At 53.3% G+C, this 19,613-nt stretch overlaps 2 protein-coding genes across 3 annotated transcripts; one reads left to right on the top strand and one right to left on the bottom strand.

The window, feature by feature from the left end:
• Nucleotides 1-829: 829 nt before the first annotated feature.
• Nucleotides 830-5,861, bottom strand: Gpr142 (G protein-coupled receptor 142). Its single transcript, XM_005070218.2, has 3 exons — nt 5,588-5,861; nt 4,671-4,832; nt 830-3,672 (listed from the first exon to the last, which is right to left on the bottom strand). The coding sequence occupies exons 1-3, from the start codon at nt 5,832-5,834 to the stop codon at nt 2,813-2,815; spliced, it is 1,269 nt and encodes a 422-aa protein (XP_005070275.2). The 5' UTR covers nt 5,835-5,861; the 3' UTR covers nt 830-2,812.
• Nucleotides 5,862-11,682: 5,821 nt separating this feature from the next.
• On the top strand, nt 11,683-19,373 carry Btbd17 (BTB domain containing 17). 2 transcript variants are annotated; one of them, XM_040750024.1, is made up of 3 exons: nt 11,683-11,943; nt 15,686-15,962; nt 18,051-19,373. In XM_040750024.1, exons 1-3 carry the CDS (start codon nt 11,877-11,879, stop codon nt 19,123-19,125), a joined length of 1,419 nt encoding a protein of 472 aa, XP_040605958.1. In that variant the 5' UTR covers nt 11,683-11,876; the 3' UTR covers nt 19,126-19,373. The 2 variants fall into 2 exon arrangements, with proteins under 2 accessions (XP_040605958.1, XP_005070015.1); XM_005069958.4 differs by lacking the exon at nt 11,683-11,943 and adding an exon at nt 12,670-13,095.
• Nucleotides 19,374-19,613: the final 240 nt, after the last annotated feature.

Below are 19,613 nucleotides of genomic sequence, written 5' to 3'. Positions count from 1 at the left end.
GCTGGAGATCCAAACTCTAGTCCTTATAAGGGGTCCTGTCTGAACACCTGAAGCCACGCGCCTAGGATGTGGCTACCACTGAAAGTTCATGAAAGTTCACCGGCAAAGCAAGACGCCATACACTTAACCCACTGAGCCACCTCCTTGGTCTCACTTTAAAAAAAAACAAAAACAAACTTATTTTTAGACAGGGTCTGGACGTGGTACCCAGTGGGTCTCCACTTCCATTTCTGGTGGCTCACAAGTCCCCACCTGTGCGGATCTCTATCTGCCTCAACGGTACCTCTCCAGTCATTGGTGACATGGAGGGGGGAAGGGAGGGGGTATTCCTGGTTTCTCCTGTGCTCAGGGACATGCGAGAGCATTTTCTTTCTCTGGTCTCCCTGGGAACATTTGGAAGTTCTTTCTGCATTTGGAAGAAGCCTCCTGTAGCTGGCCCAGCCCCCTGGTGTGGTTGCCATTGTTGTCTAGGAAGACAATTGCTTGTCCCTGATCCTGGTACTCCCTTGTGGCGTTTCACAGCTTCCCCATGGGGGAGGAAGAAAGGACACCAGTATTCCATCTGGCTCAACAGCAAAGGTGTAATGAGAAGCTTTTTCTTTGCTAGCTGCTTGGGTTTATCCCCCGCCAGCCGCCTGGGCTCTGCCGCATTGTAGTCCCCAAATAAACACACAGGAGGCTATATTAATTATGAAGCTGTTGGCCTTGCTTGTTTCTTACTGGCTAGCTCTGACTTAAGTAATTACCCCATAATTGTTAATCTAAGTATGTCTCTTACCGGAGAATAGTTCCGGGCTCCTACCCCATGGCGTTACATCTCGAACTCTGTGTTTCTCCTTCCCAGAATCCTCCTGGACTCCTAGCCCCACCTATCTAGATTCCTATTGGCCAGCAGTGCTTTATTGACATATACACAGGACTTCCCCAACACAAAGGCAACTATTGCTTTCTCCTCAGAGACCCCATGTAGGGGATGGACTGGTCTGAGCTGAGACAGACGCCGTCCATTCCTCCCGGGGTTCCCTTGTTTCCTGCACCCTCTCCCCTCAGCAGGTAACAGAGACCCATGCGTCCACCTGCCCCACACACATCTGGGGATGCATACCGGAGACTCTGATGCCCAATGCCCACGGTGGCAGAGCACGCCCGCCCCCGGCAGTTCCCAGACTCCTAGCCTCTTTCTCATCTCAGCATCCTGTGTGTCTCAGAACCAGACCTGCTGGCCTAGAACACACACGCATCTGCTCTCACAGGGTGTAGCCAGAAGCACCCCACGCCACCCCCAAAAAGCCCTGGAGGGGCAGCCTAGCCGTCTCCAGTACACCAAAGCCACATCGAGACTGGAAACCATCACCTCTCAGTTCAAGCCGTGTCTGTGACACACTTGGAAACGTTTTTGCTTTTTCCGAATTTAATGGGGTTGAGCGTGGTGGCTGAGGGACAGGGATGACAACTCTGGCTGTCCTCTTCCCACGCATGGTTGAAGGCTCCTACTCTCCTGACAAGTGAGAGAGGAAGGGTGGGGGGCTGAGCATTTGTTCTGCACCAACTGTGTACCTGGCCTCCATCCGCTCCTTAGCTGGCATCACCCAGACAGTGGCAGTGAAGGTAGGTGGGGCTTAGCCTATCTAGGAGAGAGGTCAACTCAGCCTGCCTGGGAAGCAGAAAGGGCACCAGCTGGCCCCTAATGTGTTTACCCAAGGCCGGCAGCAGGTGGGCTGTCCATCTGCTCAGCCCTTTCTGCTGAGCCCCAGAAGGGGAAAGTGGGAGGAGGAGGGGAAGGGGGAGGGGGGAGGGAGAGGCAGAGCCAACAAGAATGGCCCAGCAGGGGTCAGAGAGTGGGGAACACTTTCCAGCCCCATCAGCCAACTGCTCTGCCTCCCTTCTTATACTGGAGAAATACCTTTCTCCAAGGCTCAGGGGTTGAAGTCACCTACACACACACACACACACACACACACACACACACACACCAGTTTCTCGTACCCGGGGGTGATGAAGGCAAAGCAAGACCCATAGACCCACTGTGGTGCTGGTGCAAGAGAAACCTAGAATCAACTTCAGATCGATTCTTCCCGGATGGGTTAGGCCTGGGGACACCCAATGTTTGTTAAGACACTGGGAACCTTTATTTCTTATCTAGGCACCCCCCCATTGCTCAGCCAAAATCATTGGCTCCCTCAACCCAGAAAAGGCCTTGAGTCTCTGCTCATAGCCTCCTTTTTCAGACTCCAACTTTAACACCAGAAGCCAAAGAGGCCATCACTTTAGGGAGTGGGAGGCAGGCCAGGTTCACATGAATACGTGCATCTGTCCGTCCATCCATCATTACATTCATCCATTTGGCTCACGTTAACGTTTGCCCTGTATGTGCCAGGCAAAAGGCCCCTTCAAAGGGGGTACCCCAGCAGCTGTTCTGATGTGTGGGCCAGCAGAGCCCGGTCCTTTCCCTAGAAGGTGGGAATTGGGATGAAACTAACCTACAGGGTAGCTAATTTTTTCCTTCTACCCGGAGTCACCCAAAGGGGGAGCCTTTTCCTCTTCCCCAGATTGCAAACTTGGAGAATTTTTGACAGATACAATTGCAAAGGTGCTCCCAGCAGTGGGAGCACGTGTCTTTCATCTCAACACTTGGGTGCCAGAGGCAGGTGGATCTCTGAGTTTGAGGCCAGACTGGTCTACAGAGCGAGTTTCAGGACGGCCAGGGCTGCACAGAGAAACCCTGTCTCGAAAAATCAAAACAAAACAATTGCAAAGGCCTCTTTGCCGGTGGCCCTGAGGCCCCCAGGATATCTAGCCTGGTCCTCTTTCTCTACAGTTCTCCCCCTACAGACTTCAACACAAGTTCCATCACCGTGCCCTTTGGCTGTGACTTTAAGGTGCAAGACGTGTGGGCATCATGGATGACTTGCCGGACTGTGACTCTGAAAGTCTTGCTGATGAAGCAATAGAGACCGAAGTTGATAGCTGTGTTGAGCATGGCCACCATGTTGGCTATGTCCAAGGCCAGGTGGACCCTCCAGTCCCGGTGAACGGGGGCCACATACAGGTGGTACAGCATGACACAGATGCGCGGTGCCCAAAGGAGAGCGAAGAGGGAGGTGACACCCAGGAGGATGGCTGTGCTCTTGCTCATCCAGGGACGCAGCCCTTTCTGGCTCCTCTTCCGGAGCCGGAGGATGATGGCTGAATTGGTGACCAGGAAAACGTTGCAGGGGATGAAGTAGACGATGAGGCAGTGAGCCCACTTGAGGAGTTTGTCCATAGTGCTGGGGGGGTCTGCGTCCCTCCACACATCCAGCCACCAGTAGAACGGGATGCCAGTCAGCAGGGCAGTGCTAAAGACAGCAGCAATGGCGCGGTGCGTCCTGCCTGGGGATGAGGTAGCCCGGTGGCGCAGGGGCCGGCACAAGGCGTTGTAGCGATCCACTGTGAGCAAAACTGCAATCCAGACCGACGCGTGATTGGCCGCAAACTCCAGGATGTTAGCTGTGCGCACCACAGCCTGGGGCACCTGGCGGGCCAGCACGGCTCCCTGCAGGAGGAAGCCCGCAAACACGATGACCACTTGCGTGACGATGTCTGAAACTGTGAGTGCCAGGAGATAGTGGTAGGAGGGCTTCCTGGTCCTAGCAGCAAGACGGGCCAGGGCCACTGTAGTCAGGAGGTTGACTGATGGAGACCCAGGTCATGGAGGGGACAGAGAAGTCAGAAGCATTAGAAAGGGGTGTTAGTAATGAGCTTCTCAAGAGGTTTGCATGGTCCTTCTGATCTGCCTTTGCGAGGGACAGTGCTATGCTGTTTCTAGTTCCCTCTTTACCTCTCCCTGCAGCCAAGCAAGTGCTGTATACTACTGTAGTACATCCTTAGTCCAGCAGCCTTCTCTTTTACTTTGTATTTTGAGACAGGGTCTCTTTAAGTTGCCGAGGTTGACCTGGAACTCATGTGGTAGCCTGGTAGGCCCTGCACTTCCTGTTTCTGCCTCCCCAGATCCAGCTGGTCTCAAACTTCCTATAGAGTTGAGGATGGCCTTGAACCTCTGTCCTCCTGCCTGTCTCCCAAGCACTGAGATTACATGTGTGCACCACTAAGCCCAGTTTATGTGGTGCTGGGATCAAGCCCAGGGCTTTGTGCAGGCTAGACAAACACCCAACCAGCTGAGCCACCGAAAGCCCTCCAGTGGCTTGGAAGAATAAGTGACAGATCACTTGCCTAGCATGCCACAGGTCCTGGGTTCTGTCCCCATTACGCACAGAACCAAGTCAAATGACAACAAAGCTTACTGGCAAGCTGGGCGATCTGTTCAGGCTTGCCCTGTTTTACCCCGGGCCATGGATCTCCTTGGTAATAGATGGACTCATCTAGGTGGGCATCCACACGCTGGCATTCCAGCCTGTGTCTTTCTCACGGGTTTTATGCCCTTCAGAGCAGAGGTGTCCTGGGAGCCAGGTGACTAGACTTAGGGTATGACCCCAGAACAAGGCCACCGGCCTTTCCTACATCAGTACACTGTCCCCTTCTCTGGCTCCACTCTGCACAGTTACACAGGGGCCGTGACAGTGCTGCACCGATCCTCTGTGGTTGAGCCATCTCGAGAGAATCTGGACCGAATGGAGGAGGGCCCTTGCTCTGGCTCAGTCTGAAGTCCCAGACCCTGACTCCACACTCACCAGGCAGTCCTAGGCTCAGCAGGACACTGTAATATATGACAGGGATGTTTCCAGCCACACATGGCGACCTCTCTGGGATCTCCGGCCAGTGACCATCCACATTGCGGTATCTTGGGTCACTCCCATTGAGCGCAGGAAGCAGGGTCACTTGTGACTGCCCAACTAGAGAGGACGGAAAGGCAGAGCGACAGCACTTACTTTTTTTGTTTGCTTTTGCTTTTCCATTGGGGTTTCATTGACAGCAGCCCTTGCCTGGCTCTAACTAAGGTCCTTCCATTCAGTACTGCTCTGTGCAGAGCCCTGGAACAGACAGCTAAGGCCAAACGTAGTCTCTGTCACCATGGGACTCTCACCCCCCCCCTCCACTCCGTCTGCTCTCTTATCAAGAGTCCTTGGAAGTAGCCTACCTCCCCCGCACCATAATCTTTGCCACTAAGGAAACCGGCTACCCTGTGGTAGTTGTAGACACTCGGGATCTGGAATGGCCCTGGAGTGACTGCAACTTTAGTAAAGATGGCGATAACTCTGGCTGGTGGCGGCTCCCAGCCGATGTTCGGTTCCATTCAACAGCCAGCCGCTCTCAGGCAAGACTAAAGGATCCCTTCCTTCCCAAGTCAAGAGTGTCCCTCTTCCCAGGTTACCACTACTGATGCTCAAATGACCCAGATTGTCCCAAAGGCAGCACCACTGTTGAGGGGCTAGCATGGAATGAGGATCCCTAGACTCATCTGCCTTGGCCTCAGATACGCTCTACGTCATTTTGGAGTTTAGCTTACACTTTTCTTTCCCACTGAAGGTGAGTGGAGATCCTCCCTCCCTCCCCCCTCCCAGGTCCACCACCCATCCCCACCCCCACCTCAGGTCCCACACCTGTCCTTTATCTTACTATACCCCTTCCCTGTTGGAAAGCATTTTACCCGCCTCTGGCTCCGCAAGTCCCATAGTGCTCAGGCCTGGGCCCCAGGTCACCAGCAGCTTTTCCTTGGGGCCTCCATGGTGCCGGCTGTGCCTCTCACTGGGGGGGAGTTGCCACACACTTCTCCTTCTCTGCTTCTCCCGGTAGGTAAGTCCGGTAAAAGAGTCTGTTGGTGCAGAGAGTGTGGGGGTGGGGGTGGGGAAGGAGAGAAGGAAGAAGCAGGAAGGGCGAGGTGCCCGGCCATCCATCGAGTCTCCAGTGGATTCAGGAGGAACAAAACAGCTTCTCCTGTGGTACAGTGTTGGCAGGGAAAGTTTGCTGGGTAGGGGGCTTCAGGACAAAAAGGCTGTGGGTCAGGATTTGCTTAAAGGGGTATGCCTGTGCTTGGGGGAGGCAGGGAAGTAAGTGAAAAGGCAGGAAGGCAGGCCTGGCTCTGGACAGCTGCCCAGCTCTAGGGCCCACGGCAAACTGATCCACTCCGTGGAGGCAGCCACACCCTGAAGTTGAGGCTCTTGGGGAAGGATGAAGGACACAGGAGACTGATTCTATGGGCACCCACACGATGTTGGTCAGAAAGGAAGGCATTTGTGTCCAGGAGCTGGGGGGTTAGCCCCAAGCCTCCGGAAAGCAGCAGCAGGTAGGGTTTCTACGCCCAGAGAGGTCCCAGGAATCAGGGTCAAAGGAGTCTTACCTGTAGACACCACAATGGGTGCTTAGGATGAGGTCCAGGGGACCTGAAAGAGGGGGGATGTTGGGACAAAGTCCACGAGGAAGCCACGTGCCGTGTTACCTCCAGGAGAAGGCTGGCCAGACTGCTGGCTGTGTGGAGCGCATAGGACCCAGTGGCCCAGCAAGCTGTTGCTTGTTTTTTCCCCCTGGACGTGGTGCAGCCAAGCAGCTCTCAGGAACACCATCCCCGGGTAAATAGACACCAGCCGGTGCCAGCAACGCTCCAAGGAAGCTGGAATCTGTGGCCAGCAGTTCCCTGCACCTGGATGCAGAGGATGCCGAGTAACCAGGCTGGCTTACCCAGACTCTCGGAGGACTGAGACCTACCCTGGAGCCGCTTTTCATGGTTGTCTTAGTCACTGTTCTATTGCCGTGAGAAGACACCGTGACCAAAGCAACTCTTATAAAATGAAATGAAACATTTAATTGGGGCTTGCTTACAGTTTTAGAGGGTTAGTTCATGATCATTATGGTGCTGAAGTAGCAGCTGAGAGCTTTGCGTTCTGATCCACAGGCAACAGGCAGAGAGTGAGAGACTGGGGTGGTCTTACACCAGGTATCACACCTTCTCCAATAAGACCATAGCTCCTAATCCTTCCCAAACAGTTCCATTCACTGTGGATCAAGCATTCAAACATATGATCCTGTGGGGGCCATGCTCATTCAAGACACCACAATGGTCTAGTTTCTGGAAATGAACCAAGAAAAGTAACAAGGAATGATAGGCATTTTCTGGCTCCCTAAGGTAGTTCCCATGTCTGGGGCTAGAGCTAACCCATCTAATCCCCAAGGTTCACTCTCATACTCACTGCAGAAGCCTTCTGTGCCTGCCCCCTGGTGGCCACACAGGGATCCTGCAAGACTGCACCAGGCCCTCAGGGCAGCAGGAAAACTGGGTCAGGTGCTATCTACTCAGGACAGGTCCCCAGATACAGCGTTGGGAATTCAGCTCAGAAAAAGCAAGTGCTGGGGCTGGAGAGATGGCTCAGTGGTTAAGAGCACTGGCTGCTTTTCCAGAGGTCCCGAGTTCAATTCCTAGCAACCAGATGGTGGCTCACAATCATCTATAATACATTCTGATGACCTCTCTGGCATGCAGGCAACATGGAGACAGAACACTGTATACATAATAAAATTAAATTCAAATGCTACAGATAGGCCCTGCAGACTTCCACTTCCTGTACCATGTACCATGAGGCAGGAGTGAGTTAGAGGCAGGCCCGTGCTTCAAGATGCTGGGAAGATCAATCATGTCTGAGGAGCCAGGAAGGCTGACTATTCTGTTATTCTGTCTTTTTTGGAGGGATGTACACTTTATAAGGAAGTTTAAGTGCTCTTCATACAGAGGCCAGTGCTCCCCGTCACAGCTCTCCTGTGAACTATACAGATACCCAGAGCCTTTGGATCAGGGGCAAGGCCAAGACAGCGGAGAGGAGGGAGGCTACCATTGCTAAGAAGGACACCTCTTCATGTGTGCCTGCAGCCAGCTTAGCTACTCCAGTCTCAACTTGGCCCTTGGTTTCTCCCTGTGAAAGGGACCTTCACACACACACACTCACACACACTCACACATACACATTCTCACACACACATGCACACACTCACACTCTCACACACTCACACTCACTCACATAAATGAAAATAGGTAAAGTCTGAAAGTTGCCTTGGAACTGGAGAGATGGCTCAGCAGTGAAGATGCTAGCTAACCCTTCCAGAGGACAGGGGTTCAAATATCCAGCACCTACGCGGTAACTCACAGTCATCTGTAAACTCTATTTCCAGGGGATCTGACGTCCTCTCTGGCCCCTGTGAGTACTACATGCACGCGGTGCGCAGACATACACCCAGGCAAAGCTCCCACACATATTAAATAATAATAAAATATTTTTTAAAAATTGTCTTTCAATCCTCAGGGTGAGGGTGTGGCTTTCTAGACAGAAAATGCTGTGATTCAGGGACACGTGGGTCCCAGGACCCTTCATACCCCATAGGAGACGTCATGCCTGTCAATAGTATTGAGCTCCACAAAAAAAATGAGGTTTGCAGGATCCACAGCCATGGGGACAGTACTGTCAACACTGTCACACAGGGCATGGCAGTACCTGAGAGGGCATAGGTGGTGGCAGGAACAGGACTGCCAAGTCATCACCAGGCACAGAGCCTCTTCAGAGGTAAGTGGCCTCTTCTTGGTGAGGGAGACTCTTCCCTACCTTGCGTCTGTGTCTGTGGCCAGGGTGTGCCACTGATGGTGCAGAGGAAGGAGGCTGTGCCCCACAGGCGGGTAGCTGTGACCTAATTGGCTAAGGTGAAATGTGCTGTCAACCAACAGCAGCGCACCTTGATCTCGTTCTGCTCAACACCTTCAGCTACCACCAGCCCATCCAGAGATCCTGCTGGGAGCACCATGTGGGTCGCACATCCGCTTGTCCCTCCACCTATGCTCATCCTATGGCAGCCCCGCTGGCTAACTGTCTACTGGCATTAACACACAAGGAGACCAAGGATCGGAGAAAGTAAGCACATTTGTGGGGATCACACCGTGACAGCTGCATTCGGACTCGGGGTTGCCTCTCCCGTTGTCTCCCCCAGGACTGTTCTGCTTCACCCCCTCACACAACGTGATAGGGAGTCAAGGCCACTGTAAGCTGAGGCTCCAGGGAAGAGAGGTCTGTGGGCCAGGTGACTGGCTGCGTTGAATAGAGACAGACATTCCAGCCAGGGGAAGAGCATGATCAAGGGTGTTCAACAGCGTAGTGGTTTTTCCCCACTTTGGGGGCTCAGCTCCCAAATAAATACATGGAGTCTTATTCTTACTTATGAATGCCATAGATTACCTTATTTCTAGCCAACTTTTCTTAACTTAAATGATCCCATCTACCTTTAGTCTCTAGAGTTTTACCTTTCTGTATTATATACACCTTTCTTTCCTTCTTTCTCAGTGACTGGTTGTGTGACTGGCCCCTGGTGTCCTCCTCTCCTCCTCCTTTTCTCTATCCTCCTTCTTCTCACTCCTCTTCATACTACCCCTCCTTGCCAGCCCCGCCCATACTTTCTCCTTCCTAGCTATTGGCTCTTTATTAGACCAATCAGGTGTTTTAGGCAGGCAAAGTAACACAGCTTCACAGAGTTAAACAACACATCTTTGCATCTTAAACAAATGTTCCACAGCATAAATGAATGTACCACACCTTAAAATAATATCCCACGGCAGAACAGGAAAGAAGCTGTGACACCGTGAGCTGCCCACAGCATGCGAGTGACTTTAGGGAAAGATGCTCTACCCTTTTTGTTTATCTTTAGTGAGCCTATTGGGTGTATTGAGTCCGGAACCTAAACTCACAAGAGTCCCTCTTCCCCAGTGAACTGAATCATTCGTGAATGCACAGACGACATTATGGGTGTGGGAAGGCTGCTAGGTAGAGGCAGGGTGGGTCTTAGGTTCGCTCATCCTCCTTGTCCTCTTAAGCTCCGTGTCAGAGTGATCCTCTGTAGTTTCCAAAACTCACCTTTGTAGTTTCTGAAACTCACCCTCCTGTCCATGACTGTAGAAGTTTCTGGTTGCTTCTAGACCCTCTTGAGATAACTTGCTACATGGAGATCATTTCCCAGGAAAGCTACCCTGAGCTTTGTGGGAACACCAGACCTTGAGCAGAGACCCACTTCCCCTTCTGCCTGGGAGTAGGCAGCTGTAAGACAATGTTTAGTAAAAACATGTTTACTAAAAACGATACAATAAGTTCCTGGCCACTTCCCCTTCTGCCTGGGAGTAGGCAGCTGTAAGACAATGTTTAGTAAAAACATGTTTACTAAAAATGATACAATAAGTTCCTGGGAAAGGCCTTCCCACAGAAACCGCCCTGACCTCGACCTTGTCCAGAGACTAACCGCACCTTCAAAAACCCACACACATCCACCTCTGGTGTCAGAGCAGAACCAGCCAGGGTAGAGGAGAGAGCAGAAGCTTCTCTGGTGGGAGCTTTTCTTAGGAAGTTTTTCTTGAACCTTTTTGGAGCCTGTTTAAAGTTCTCTTTATATCATTGAACGAGTCTCTGTGTTTTCAATACCCGACACCCTCCGCACGTTCTCGGACACAGGCCGTGCAGCAGACTTGACAAGCTTATGCACACTTATGCCCTGGCTGTGCCAGCCTTGACCGAGCATAGACAAGTCCTGTAGAGGATGCACATGTACCCTGGGTGGGAAGTCACACTCCACTGGCTCCTCTCTAGGGACTATTTTTTTTAAGATTTATTTATTTATTACATATACACCAGCCACCATGTGGTTGCTGGGAATTGAACTCAAGATCCTGGAAGAGCAGTCAGTGCTCTTAACCTCTGTGCCATCTCTCCAGCCCCCGGGACTATTTTTGTTGTTGTTGTTGTTGTTTTTGTTTTTTGAGACAGGGTTTCTCTGTATTATTTTGGAGACTATACTGGAACTCGCTCTGTAGACCAGGCTGGCCTGGAACTCACAGAGATCCGCCTGCCTCTGCCTCCCGAGTGCTGGGATTAAAGGCATGTACCACCAATGCCTGGCCCTCTAGGGACTATTCTTGCTCGTGAGATCTTCAGACTTGTGCTCAAGGAACGATGGGGCTTCTGGACCACAGTGGCGGTGGAGTAGAGGACAGGGAATACAATGTGGGGTTGTCCGTCTGTCACCTGTGCAGGCTGAGCACTATGCTGTACACATTCTGGTCCAAGACGCTCCCACCACAGCCATGTATGAATACATAGCACACACATGCACGTGGGTTTGCACACACTATGGCAATGGAAACTTCACCCAGTTTCTAAATCATTAGAAGAGAGGCCGGGATAAGGGAAGTTAGAATCGTGGAAAGGGCCTATCAGAAGTGGGGAATAGGAGGTCTTCTTGGTAGCCCGAGAGCTCCTGGTTCCTCACACTTGAAATGCCAATCACCTCTCTAGCAGGTGGGTCATAGCTTGGGGTGTCCATGACAATCTGTCGGTTTACTTAGGAAACACGACGTCCAGGCCTGTCACTGAGAATTCTTGGTTCCTAGTGGAGCATGGAGGATGCCACTGCAGGTAGGCCAGATATCAGGAGGAGCCGATGAGGGTCCCCAAGGAAGAGAGGGTGAGAAGCATGCCCACTGAATACCAATCTTTCTTGTTGTTGGGAATTGTGCGTGGAAGTAAGGCTGCCTCCAGAACTGGACTGCCCTGTTCCACACAGGCTCAGACAGCCTAGGTGCGGTACAGTCTACAGGAAGGGTAGGCAGGCAGCCAGCGGGAGACGATGGTCCATCTGGACAAGGGAGACCAGGCCTGAGAGAGCTGGGAGGCGTTTCCGCTAAGCTGACAGCTCTGATTCTGCCAACCCGGACAAGGTTGGTGCCAGACCCAATTCTCGCTTTCTCTGTGGCTCCAGGAGGAGGTGAAGCTTCTGGGTCTCTCGGCACCACAAAGAGACAGAACCCAGTGCATGGAGCTGGTCCTTGGGATCCAGAGAGCAAAGGCGAGAAGTTCCAACACATCACCAGAGCAGGATCTGGTCTCTGAGAAACTCAGATTTCCTGGGATCCACTGACTTCCATGTGTCAACCTCAAGGGAGTTTCCCTCACAAGGAATGGGGACAAATCCTGTTTATTCCATGCAAAGGTGAGATCTCAACAACACACACACACACACACACACACACACACGAATGCAAACACATACACATGTACACACACATCACAAGCATGTACACCCAAACATACACACATGTGCACACATGCACGGGGCTCTAGACCCCACCCTCTCTGTCCCTATCACCTTTTGTCAGAACATTCCTCTGTGCTGTCTGAGACAGAAATCTAGCTCCCTGCCTCAGTTTCCCTATGCATGGACTACAGCGCCAGGTGTGCTACAAATGTTTTGGGGAGGGGAAGGCTGGGAACCAGGCAGAAGCTGGTGAAAGACACCCTTCTAGGGAGGGAATCTTGAGACGCATCGCCATGCCTAGCGGTGAACTAAAGACTTGGGATGTCTGGATAGGGAAACAGGCTGCATCTCTGGCGGGAGGTGGCCAGGCCCCGTGCAGCCTCCCTTCACCCTCTCCAGAGCATGACAGGAGCTTCCTTCAACAAGCAGCATGAGAATAATCCCCATTATACTCCACGCCCCTATTCAAGGCCCTCATCCTCTCCTCTGGAGAACTGGCCCACCCTAAAATGGGAGTGGGGGAGGGGTGGAACCCCGGGCCAGCTCTTCCTCGCCTCTTCCAGTCTCTCCCTTTGCAGCCTGCTCACCAGGACACTGCCAAGTATGCTCTGTGCCAGGGTGGAGGCTGGGCCTGGGGGCTGGGGCCTTGGGGAGGGTGGCTGCCAGGGGTCCTGAAGCCCGCTGCTTGCCCTTCAGAGAGCTTAAAACTTCCCCCAGAGAGCAACGGCTAGCCCTGCCGGGTTGTCTGGAGAGGTGGGGGAGGAGGGTGTCCGGATCTGTTCCCCTTGGGGGCCCAGGCCTGCACAATAGCCCCTGGGGCTGCCACACTCTGGCTTAAGTAGTTGCCTAGGCAACAGCAGGGGCCAGCGTCAACCAATCCATGGCAGAGACTGGTAGGGGAGGGAGGCTGGGAGGGAAGAGGGTACTGTCCCTTTGCCGGGTCCTATATAAGGAGGAGGGATGGGACTGGAGTGCTCTGGACTTGACTGTCCCTGCAGTGGACTTAGGGACAGAACACAAAGATGCTTAGGAGGGGCCACCGCAAGCCCGGGTCCTGGGGCAGCTTCTGGGCTACCTTGGCCTTGGTGGGACTGGCCACTCGTGCAGGTGAGCGGGCTGTGGTGGGACCAGGTACCTGGTAAGAAACAAGGTAAGGGGTAGGGACAAGAACTTCTACTAGGAGCTACACAGGGCTGACCAGGAGGTGGCGTGGTCCAGCCAGCCATGGAGAACACCCAGAGACCTAACATCTCCAAGGACAGGTCCTCAGAAGGGAGAAGGGGCAGACTGCCCTCAAGGGAAAGAGGGGCTGGGCAGCAGGCAGGGGTCTTGATGACAAAAAGACCTGCTATTCATCATCTCAGGCAACTGGGTCCAGGCAGACACATGGGGACGTCATCAGCATTCAGGTCCTTTAGAGCGACAGCTGGGGGGCAGGGCTGGGAAATTCACCCGCAGCTGTTCCCTTTCTTGCTGGGTCTCTGTCTCCCACATGCAGATGCTCCCTCTTGTGAGCCTTTCTTTCATCAATCCGCATGCAAGTCCCGTGCCCACCGTGTGTGTGTGTGTGTGTGTGTGTGTGTGTGTGTGTATGTGTGTGTATGCGTGTATGTATGCGTGTGTATGCGTGTGTATGTGTATGTGTGTATGTGTGTGTGCGTGTGTATGTGTGTGCATGTGTGTGTGTGTACGCGTGCATGCATGCCCAAGAAGTGCCTGCCAGCGCTCTTCTGCAGCTCTCAAACTGTCAGACACCCTCTTTTCTCACCTTGCAAGGCTCCCTGCACTGCTCTGGCTGGGGGCTGTCCTTTGTATAACTCAGTTTGTGTCCCCATTTGACCCCATAGCCTCCCTGAGAACACAAGAGACAGGTCTCCCTGGGGGGGAGGGGTGGCAGCTTCTACACTTAGATACCCAGAGAGTCCTATTCTTTCAGCGGCTGGCCCTTGGTTCTTCCTTATCCGTCTCACAGGTGGGGAATCCAATAGGGCAGAGTTGGGGCTGTGCTTCCCAGATGAGTGTGGTGGTGCACCTCCCCCCAGCACACGGGAGGGAGGAGGATATTAAGAGTTCAAGGCAAACCTCAGTTAGTGGTGAATTCAAGGCTAGCCTGAGCTACAAGAAACCCTATCTCAAAAAAAAAAAACTAAAAAGGAAACAAAACAAAAGGAATAAAGAAAGAAAACAGACAGACAGAAAGGAAACCCATGCCTGCTGTTGTAGCTTTGGTTTCACTTCGGTCTCCCCAATGCTGTCCCTAACCCCAGCCCCGCAAGCCCTTTCCCACCAAGGGTCCTTAGGGGCTTTCCCTTGTCTCCGTGTACTCTTTCCCTGGATGACTTCAGAGTGCTCATTTGTATATTTACTTTTTAAATTTATTCTATTTGTGTGTGAGTGATGAGTGTGCATGAGGAAGCCAGAGTCAAGGTACCACCCAACAACCTACCTTGTATTTTTGAGACGTCCCTTACTAAGTTGGGGCTCACTGATTAGGGTGAACCGGCTGAGCAGGGAGCTTCAGGAATCCACCTGTCTCTGCCTCCACAGTGCTAGCATTGCAAACATGTGCCACCACACCCAGATTTTAAAAGATTTATTTATTACAAACATAGGTTCTGCCTGCATGTCTGCCTGCAGGCCAGAAGAGGGCATCGAATCTCATTACAGATGTCTGTGAGCCACCATGTGGTTGCTGGGAATTGAACTCAGGACCTCTGGAAGAGCAGTCAGTGCTCTTAACTGCTGAGTTATCTCTCCAGCCCCACACCCAGATTTTTTACCTGGCCTCTGGGGACAGAATTCAGGTCCTCAAGCTTATATGTCAATCATTTTACCAAGGGAGCTTTCTCTCTGTCTCTGTCTCTGTCTCCCTCTCTCTCCTTCCCCCCTCGGAACCCTCCCCCACCTCCCCCCTGTAACCACATTTTATTATTTATTATGTACTTTGTATGTGGGTATGTGTGCTCATGTGCCACAGCCCCCAGGTGGAGGTCAAAGGACAACTTTTAGGAATTAGTTCTCTCCTTATACCTCGTGGGTCCCCAGTATCCAGAGCACGCTGTCAGCAGGTACCTTACGGGCTAAGCCATCAGATTGCCCCCCCACACACTTTTTATACCGGGTCTTGTTAGCAGTAGCACTTGGTCTGATACTTTCTATGTAGCCCAGGCTGGCCTTGAACTCTGGGCAATCCTTCTGTCCCACCCTTACATTTGCATACTTGTGACACGGGTGTTCTGCTCCCCTGAGCTTTCCCGGGCGTGAGAACTGGGTTTGGCTCATTCACTGCCCCACACAGCAGTCACGTGACATGACAGGTGCTCACTACACAAGAGTAGGCCACTTCTGACAACGTTTTTTTGGGGGGCGAGGTGAGAGAGGTGGGGATTCAGGGTTTTCTTCACCCTCCCCTGGACACCAGTTCACGGAAGCAAAGGCTGCTCCGTGCCTTCTTCCTGACCAGAACCCACCAGGCTTCTGAGAGCTCACTCCTGAGTGTGTGTGGGGCCACCGTGCCCACCCAGTGAACTCTTGCACACCCGTGTACACTTGTGTGTGTGCACAGCTCCCTCCCTAGACTTCCAACCCTTCTCTCACACCTTGGCACATCTGTCACCAGCTGGTCCCTTCGCAGCCTTAGTTGGAGGCCCCAGGACGGGCGCCTTCTCAGGCTGTGTCACGTCCCTTCTTGCTGCAGCTCAGAGGGCAGATGTGGGCGGGGAGGCAGCAGGCGCCTCCATCAACCACTCCCAGATGTTGCTCCAGCGGCTGCAGGACCTGCTGCGGCAGGGCAATGCCAGCGATGTCGTCCTGCGAGTACAGGCTGCGGGCACCGACGAGGTCCGAGCCTTCCACGCACACCGCTTGTTGCTGGGGATGCACAGCGAGCTTTTCCGCGAGCTGCTGGGCAACCAGAGCGAGGTGCTGCTGCAGGAACCCCGGGACTGCGCTGCTGTCTTTGACAAGTTCATCAGGTACGGAAGGGAAGAGCACCGTGCTGCACCCTGCCCACAGCCCCCCAGCTCCTCCGTATCCAGGGGTCACAGAAGCCTGGCTTTAGAGGCTATTACACCTGCTTTCACAAGTCATAGCACGGCACAAAACACACACCTCCTTTGTCCCTGTTTCCACTGCCCTCCCTGCTATGGCCTGTGTACCACTTCCTGCCCTTGGGAGTCCCTCCTAAGCTACTTACAAACCAGGCCGAGAGAGCTTATAACAGATTCTTGGACGGTCACTTTCTTGGGTGGTCGCTTTCAAGTCTCAGGTTGAGACCAGCCATTTCTTTCTTTTCCTTTTTTTTTCTTTCAAAGATTTATTTAAGTTCTGAACATATGCTTGGACGTCAGAAGAGGGCACCAGATCACTTTATAGAAGGTTGTGAGCCACCATGTTGTTGCTGGGAATTGAACTCAAGACCTCTAGAAGAGCAGCTAGTGCTCTTAACCTTGACCCATCTCTCCAGGCTGAGACCAGCCATTTTTGTTTTTCTTTTGAAGATTTTATTTATTTATTATGTATACAGTGTTCTAGAGGACACCAGATTTCACTATAGATGGTTGTGAACCACCATGTGGTTGTTAGGAATTGAACTCAGGACCTCTGGAAGAACAGCCAGTGCTCTTAACCACTGAGCCATCTCTCCAGCCCCGAGACCAGCCATTTCTTTTCTTTTTTTTTTTTTTTTTTTTTTGGTTTTTCGAGACAGGGTTTCTCTGTGGCTTTGGAGGCTGTCCTGGAACTAGCTCTTGTAGACCAGGCTGGCCTCGAACTCACAGAGATCCACCTACCTCTACCTCCCAAGTGCTGGGATTAAAGGCGTGCGCCACCAACGCCCGGCCAGCCATTTCTTAAACCTGTGTGTTTTGGAACCACAGAGCTAAGGAGTGGAAAGGTTAAGCTAGGTCCATGTCACCTTTCTGCTTCCTGCACAGGAAAAGACTTGGAAAATAGTCTAAGAAGGTGACCCTATTCTGATGGCTTAGACAAGGTGGCTGCAGGATCCCAGACATCACTTCCAAGTTCCAGGCAACGGGAAGAGGGATAAAGCAGAAGGGTTTTCCATAGAGCCCAGGGGGGTGCTGTGTGCCAGTGAGTCTGCCAGGAAGAATGAGGCATGTGGGGTGGGGGTGGGGGTGGGGGGACAGTACTGTTATGAGAGCCAGAGAGAGTAAATACAGCCAGCAAGGGAAACTGGATAACGAGAAAGGCCCAATTGCAAAGAGAAGGGGAGCCCGGGGTAGGAAGTAGCCTGGGTTGGCTGTGTACTCTGTAGCAGGACTTTTCACTGTCTCTCATTGTGACAATTTTCCGGAGAGGCTCTTCCCCTTTTCTAGATAAGCTTAAGACTTATCTAAGTTAAAGAACTTGCCTTGCCTAGTGGCAAGGAGCAGGTCACATGGGCATCCAAATCCAGACTGTGGACTTGGAGGTTATCAGCAGCCCCTTCTCATTTTAACCTGTAGTTAGGTATCTAGGAGATGCTCAGTAGATACATATGGTTTCCACAGCACCAGAAGCTAAAAGAGCAGGCTGGGAGGGAACTTAGTAAGCCTCAGGGCCCATTCATCCTGTTTGTTCCTGATTACAAAAAAGGGCTGTGTTCTGGGAAAACCAGCTAGAGGTGGAGTGGGTGGCCTTGTCCAGGTCCAGCCCTGCCCATCTTCCTATTTTTGCTTTTATTGTTACTATTATTATTATTATTATCGTCATCACTACTACTATTATGTTTTTTGAGACAGGATTTCTTCTGTGTAGCCCTGGCTGTCCTGGAACTCACTCTGTAGACCAGGCTGGCCTCGAACTCAAGAGATCCACCTGCCTCTGCCTCCAGAGTGCCACCACCGCCTGGAGTCTACTTTTTTAAGTCTTATTATTAGTTTATATGTCTGTGCGAGTGTATTCAGTGTGTAAATGGGTGTCCTCCCGCCATAAGAGGGCTGAAGTTATAGAAAGTTTCAAGGCACCCAATGTGGGTGCTGGGGACCCAATTCTGGTCCCCTGGACAAGTGCTCTTAACCGCTGAACCATCTCGACGGGCACCCTCTCCAACTCTATTGCAGGTACTTGTACTGTGGCGAGCTGACCATCCTGCTGGCCCAGGCTATCCCGCTGCACAGGTTGGCCACCAAGTACCGTGTGGCATCCCTGCAGCGAGGTGTGGCTGACTACATGCGTGCGCATCTGGCTGGAGGCGCGGGCCCTGCTGTAGGCTGGTACCACTATGCAGTGAGTACCGGGGATGAGGCTCTACGTGAGAGCTGCCTGCAGTTCCTGGCTTGGAACCTTTCGGCCGTAGCGGGGAGCGCCGAGTGGGGCGCCGTGAGCCCCGAGTTGCTGGCACAGCTCCTGCAGCGCTCGGACCTGGTGCTTCAGGATGAGCTGGAGCTGTTCCACGCCTTGGAGGCGTGGCTAGGTCGCGCGCGGCCGCCCCCCACAGTGGCAGAGCGAGCGCTGCGCGCCATCCGCTACCCCATGATCCCTCCCGCGCAGCTGTTCCAGCTGCAGGCGCGCTCGGCCGCACTGGCGCGCCACGGCCTAGCGGTGGCAGACCTCCTGCTGCAAGCATACCAGTTCCACGCCGCCTCGCCGCTACACTACGCCAAGTTCTTCCACGTGAACGGCAGCGCCTTCCTGCCTCGCAACTACCTCGCGCCTGCCTGGGGCGCCCCGTGGGTCATCAACAACCCGGCTCGCGACGATCGCAGCACCAGCTTCCAGACGCAGCTGGGTCCGAGCGGCCACGACGCCGGTCGCCGGATCACCTGGAACGTGCTCTTCTCTCCGCGCTGGCTGCCCGTCAGCCTGCGACCCGTCTACGCGGACACTGCAGGTACTGCGCTGCCTGCCGCGCGCCCCGAGGACGGAAGGCCACGGCTGGTGGTCACGCCGGCCAGCAGCGGTGGCGACGCGGCCGGCGTGAGCTTCCAGAAGACGGTGCTGGTGGGTGCGCGCCATCAGGGCCGCCTCCTGGTCCGCCACGCCTACAGCTTCCATCAGAGCAGCGAGGAGGCTGGCGACTTCCTGGCCCACGCAGACCTGCAGAGGCGCAACTCGGAGTACCTGGTGGAGAATGCACTGCATCTCCATCTCATTGTCAAACCCGTGTACCACACCCTCATCAGGACGCCCAGTTAGCCCCTGGAGTGAGAAATAAAGGCCTGGCCTGGATGGCGCTCCAGGGTCTGGGGAGGGGTAGGCGAGCCTGGAAGTGACTGCCAGCCTGGGCCCTGGGTGTCCAGGTACGGCTGGTTGCGGCTGGGGTGGAAGGCAGGCAAATGTGGTAGGTAAGATGGCTGTACTTCCAGGAGTGCCTTCCCCTGCTGACTGGAAGGCAGCGCTCTTGGTCCAGAATAAACCGATGCTCAGAGAGGCAAGGAATAGAAGCAACTCCGAGTCTCAAAAGTCTGGGGTTCACACGCCCTCCACTGAGCTTTTCCCTGAGAGTTCCCATCCAGACATGAACCAGGGCAGGGAAGAACGACCTAATGGTCAATGATTGACAGCCAGCATGGGCAGTCTCCCTCTTGGATAGGAAATTTCACGTATGAGGCGAAGGTGCTCCGTGAGCTGCGACCTCCAGTGTGGACAAACGTCCCTACAGCTTGTGAGGCTCTCTGCCAAGT

This window comes from Mesocricetus auratus, unplaced genomic scaffold, assembly GCF_017639785.1.
Source record: "Mesocricetus auratus isolate SY011 unplaced genomic scaffold, BCM_Maur_2.0 Super-Scaffold_100007, whole genome shotgun sequence".
Taxonomy (NCBI): domain Eukaryota; kingdom Metazoa; phylum Chordata; class Mammalia; order Rodentia; family Cricetidae; genus Mesocricetus; species Mesocricetus auratus.
Note: the sequence above shows the minus strand (reverse complement) of the source record. Positions and strands in the feature narration are given on the sequence as shown.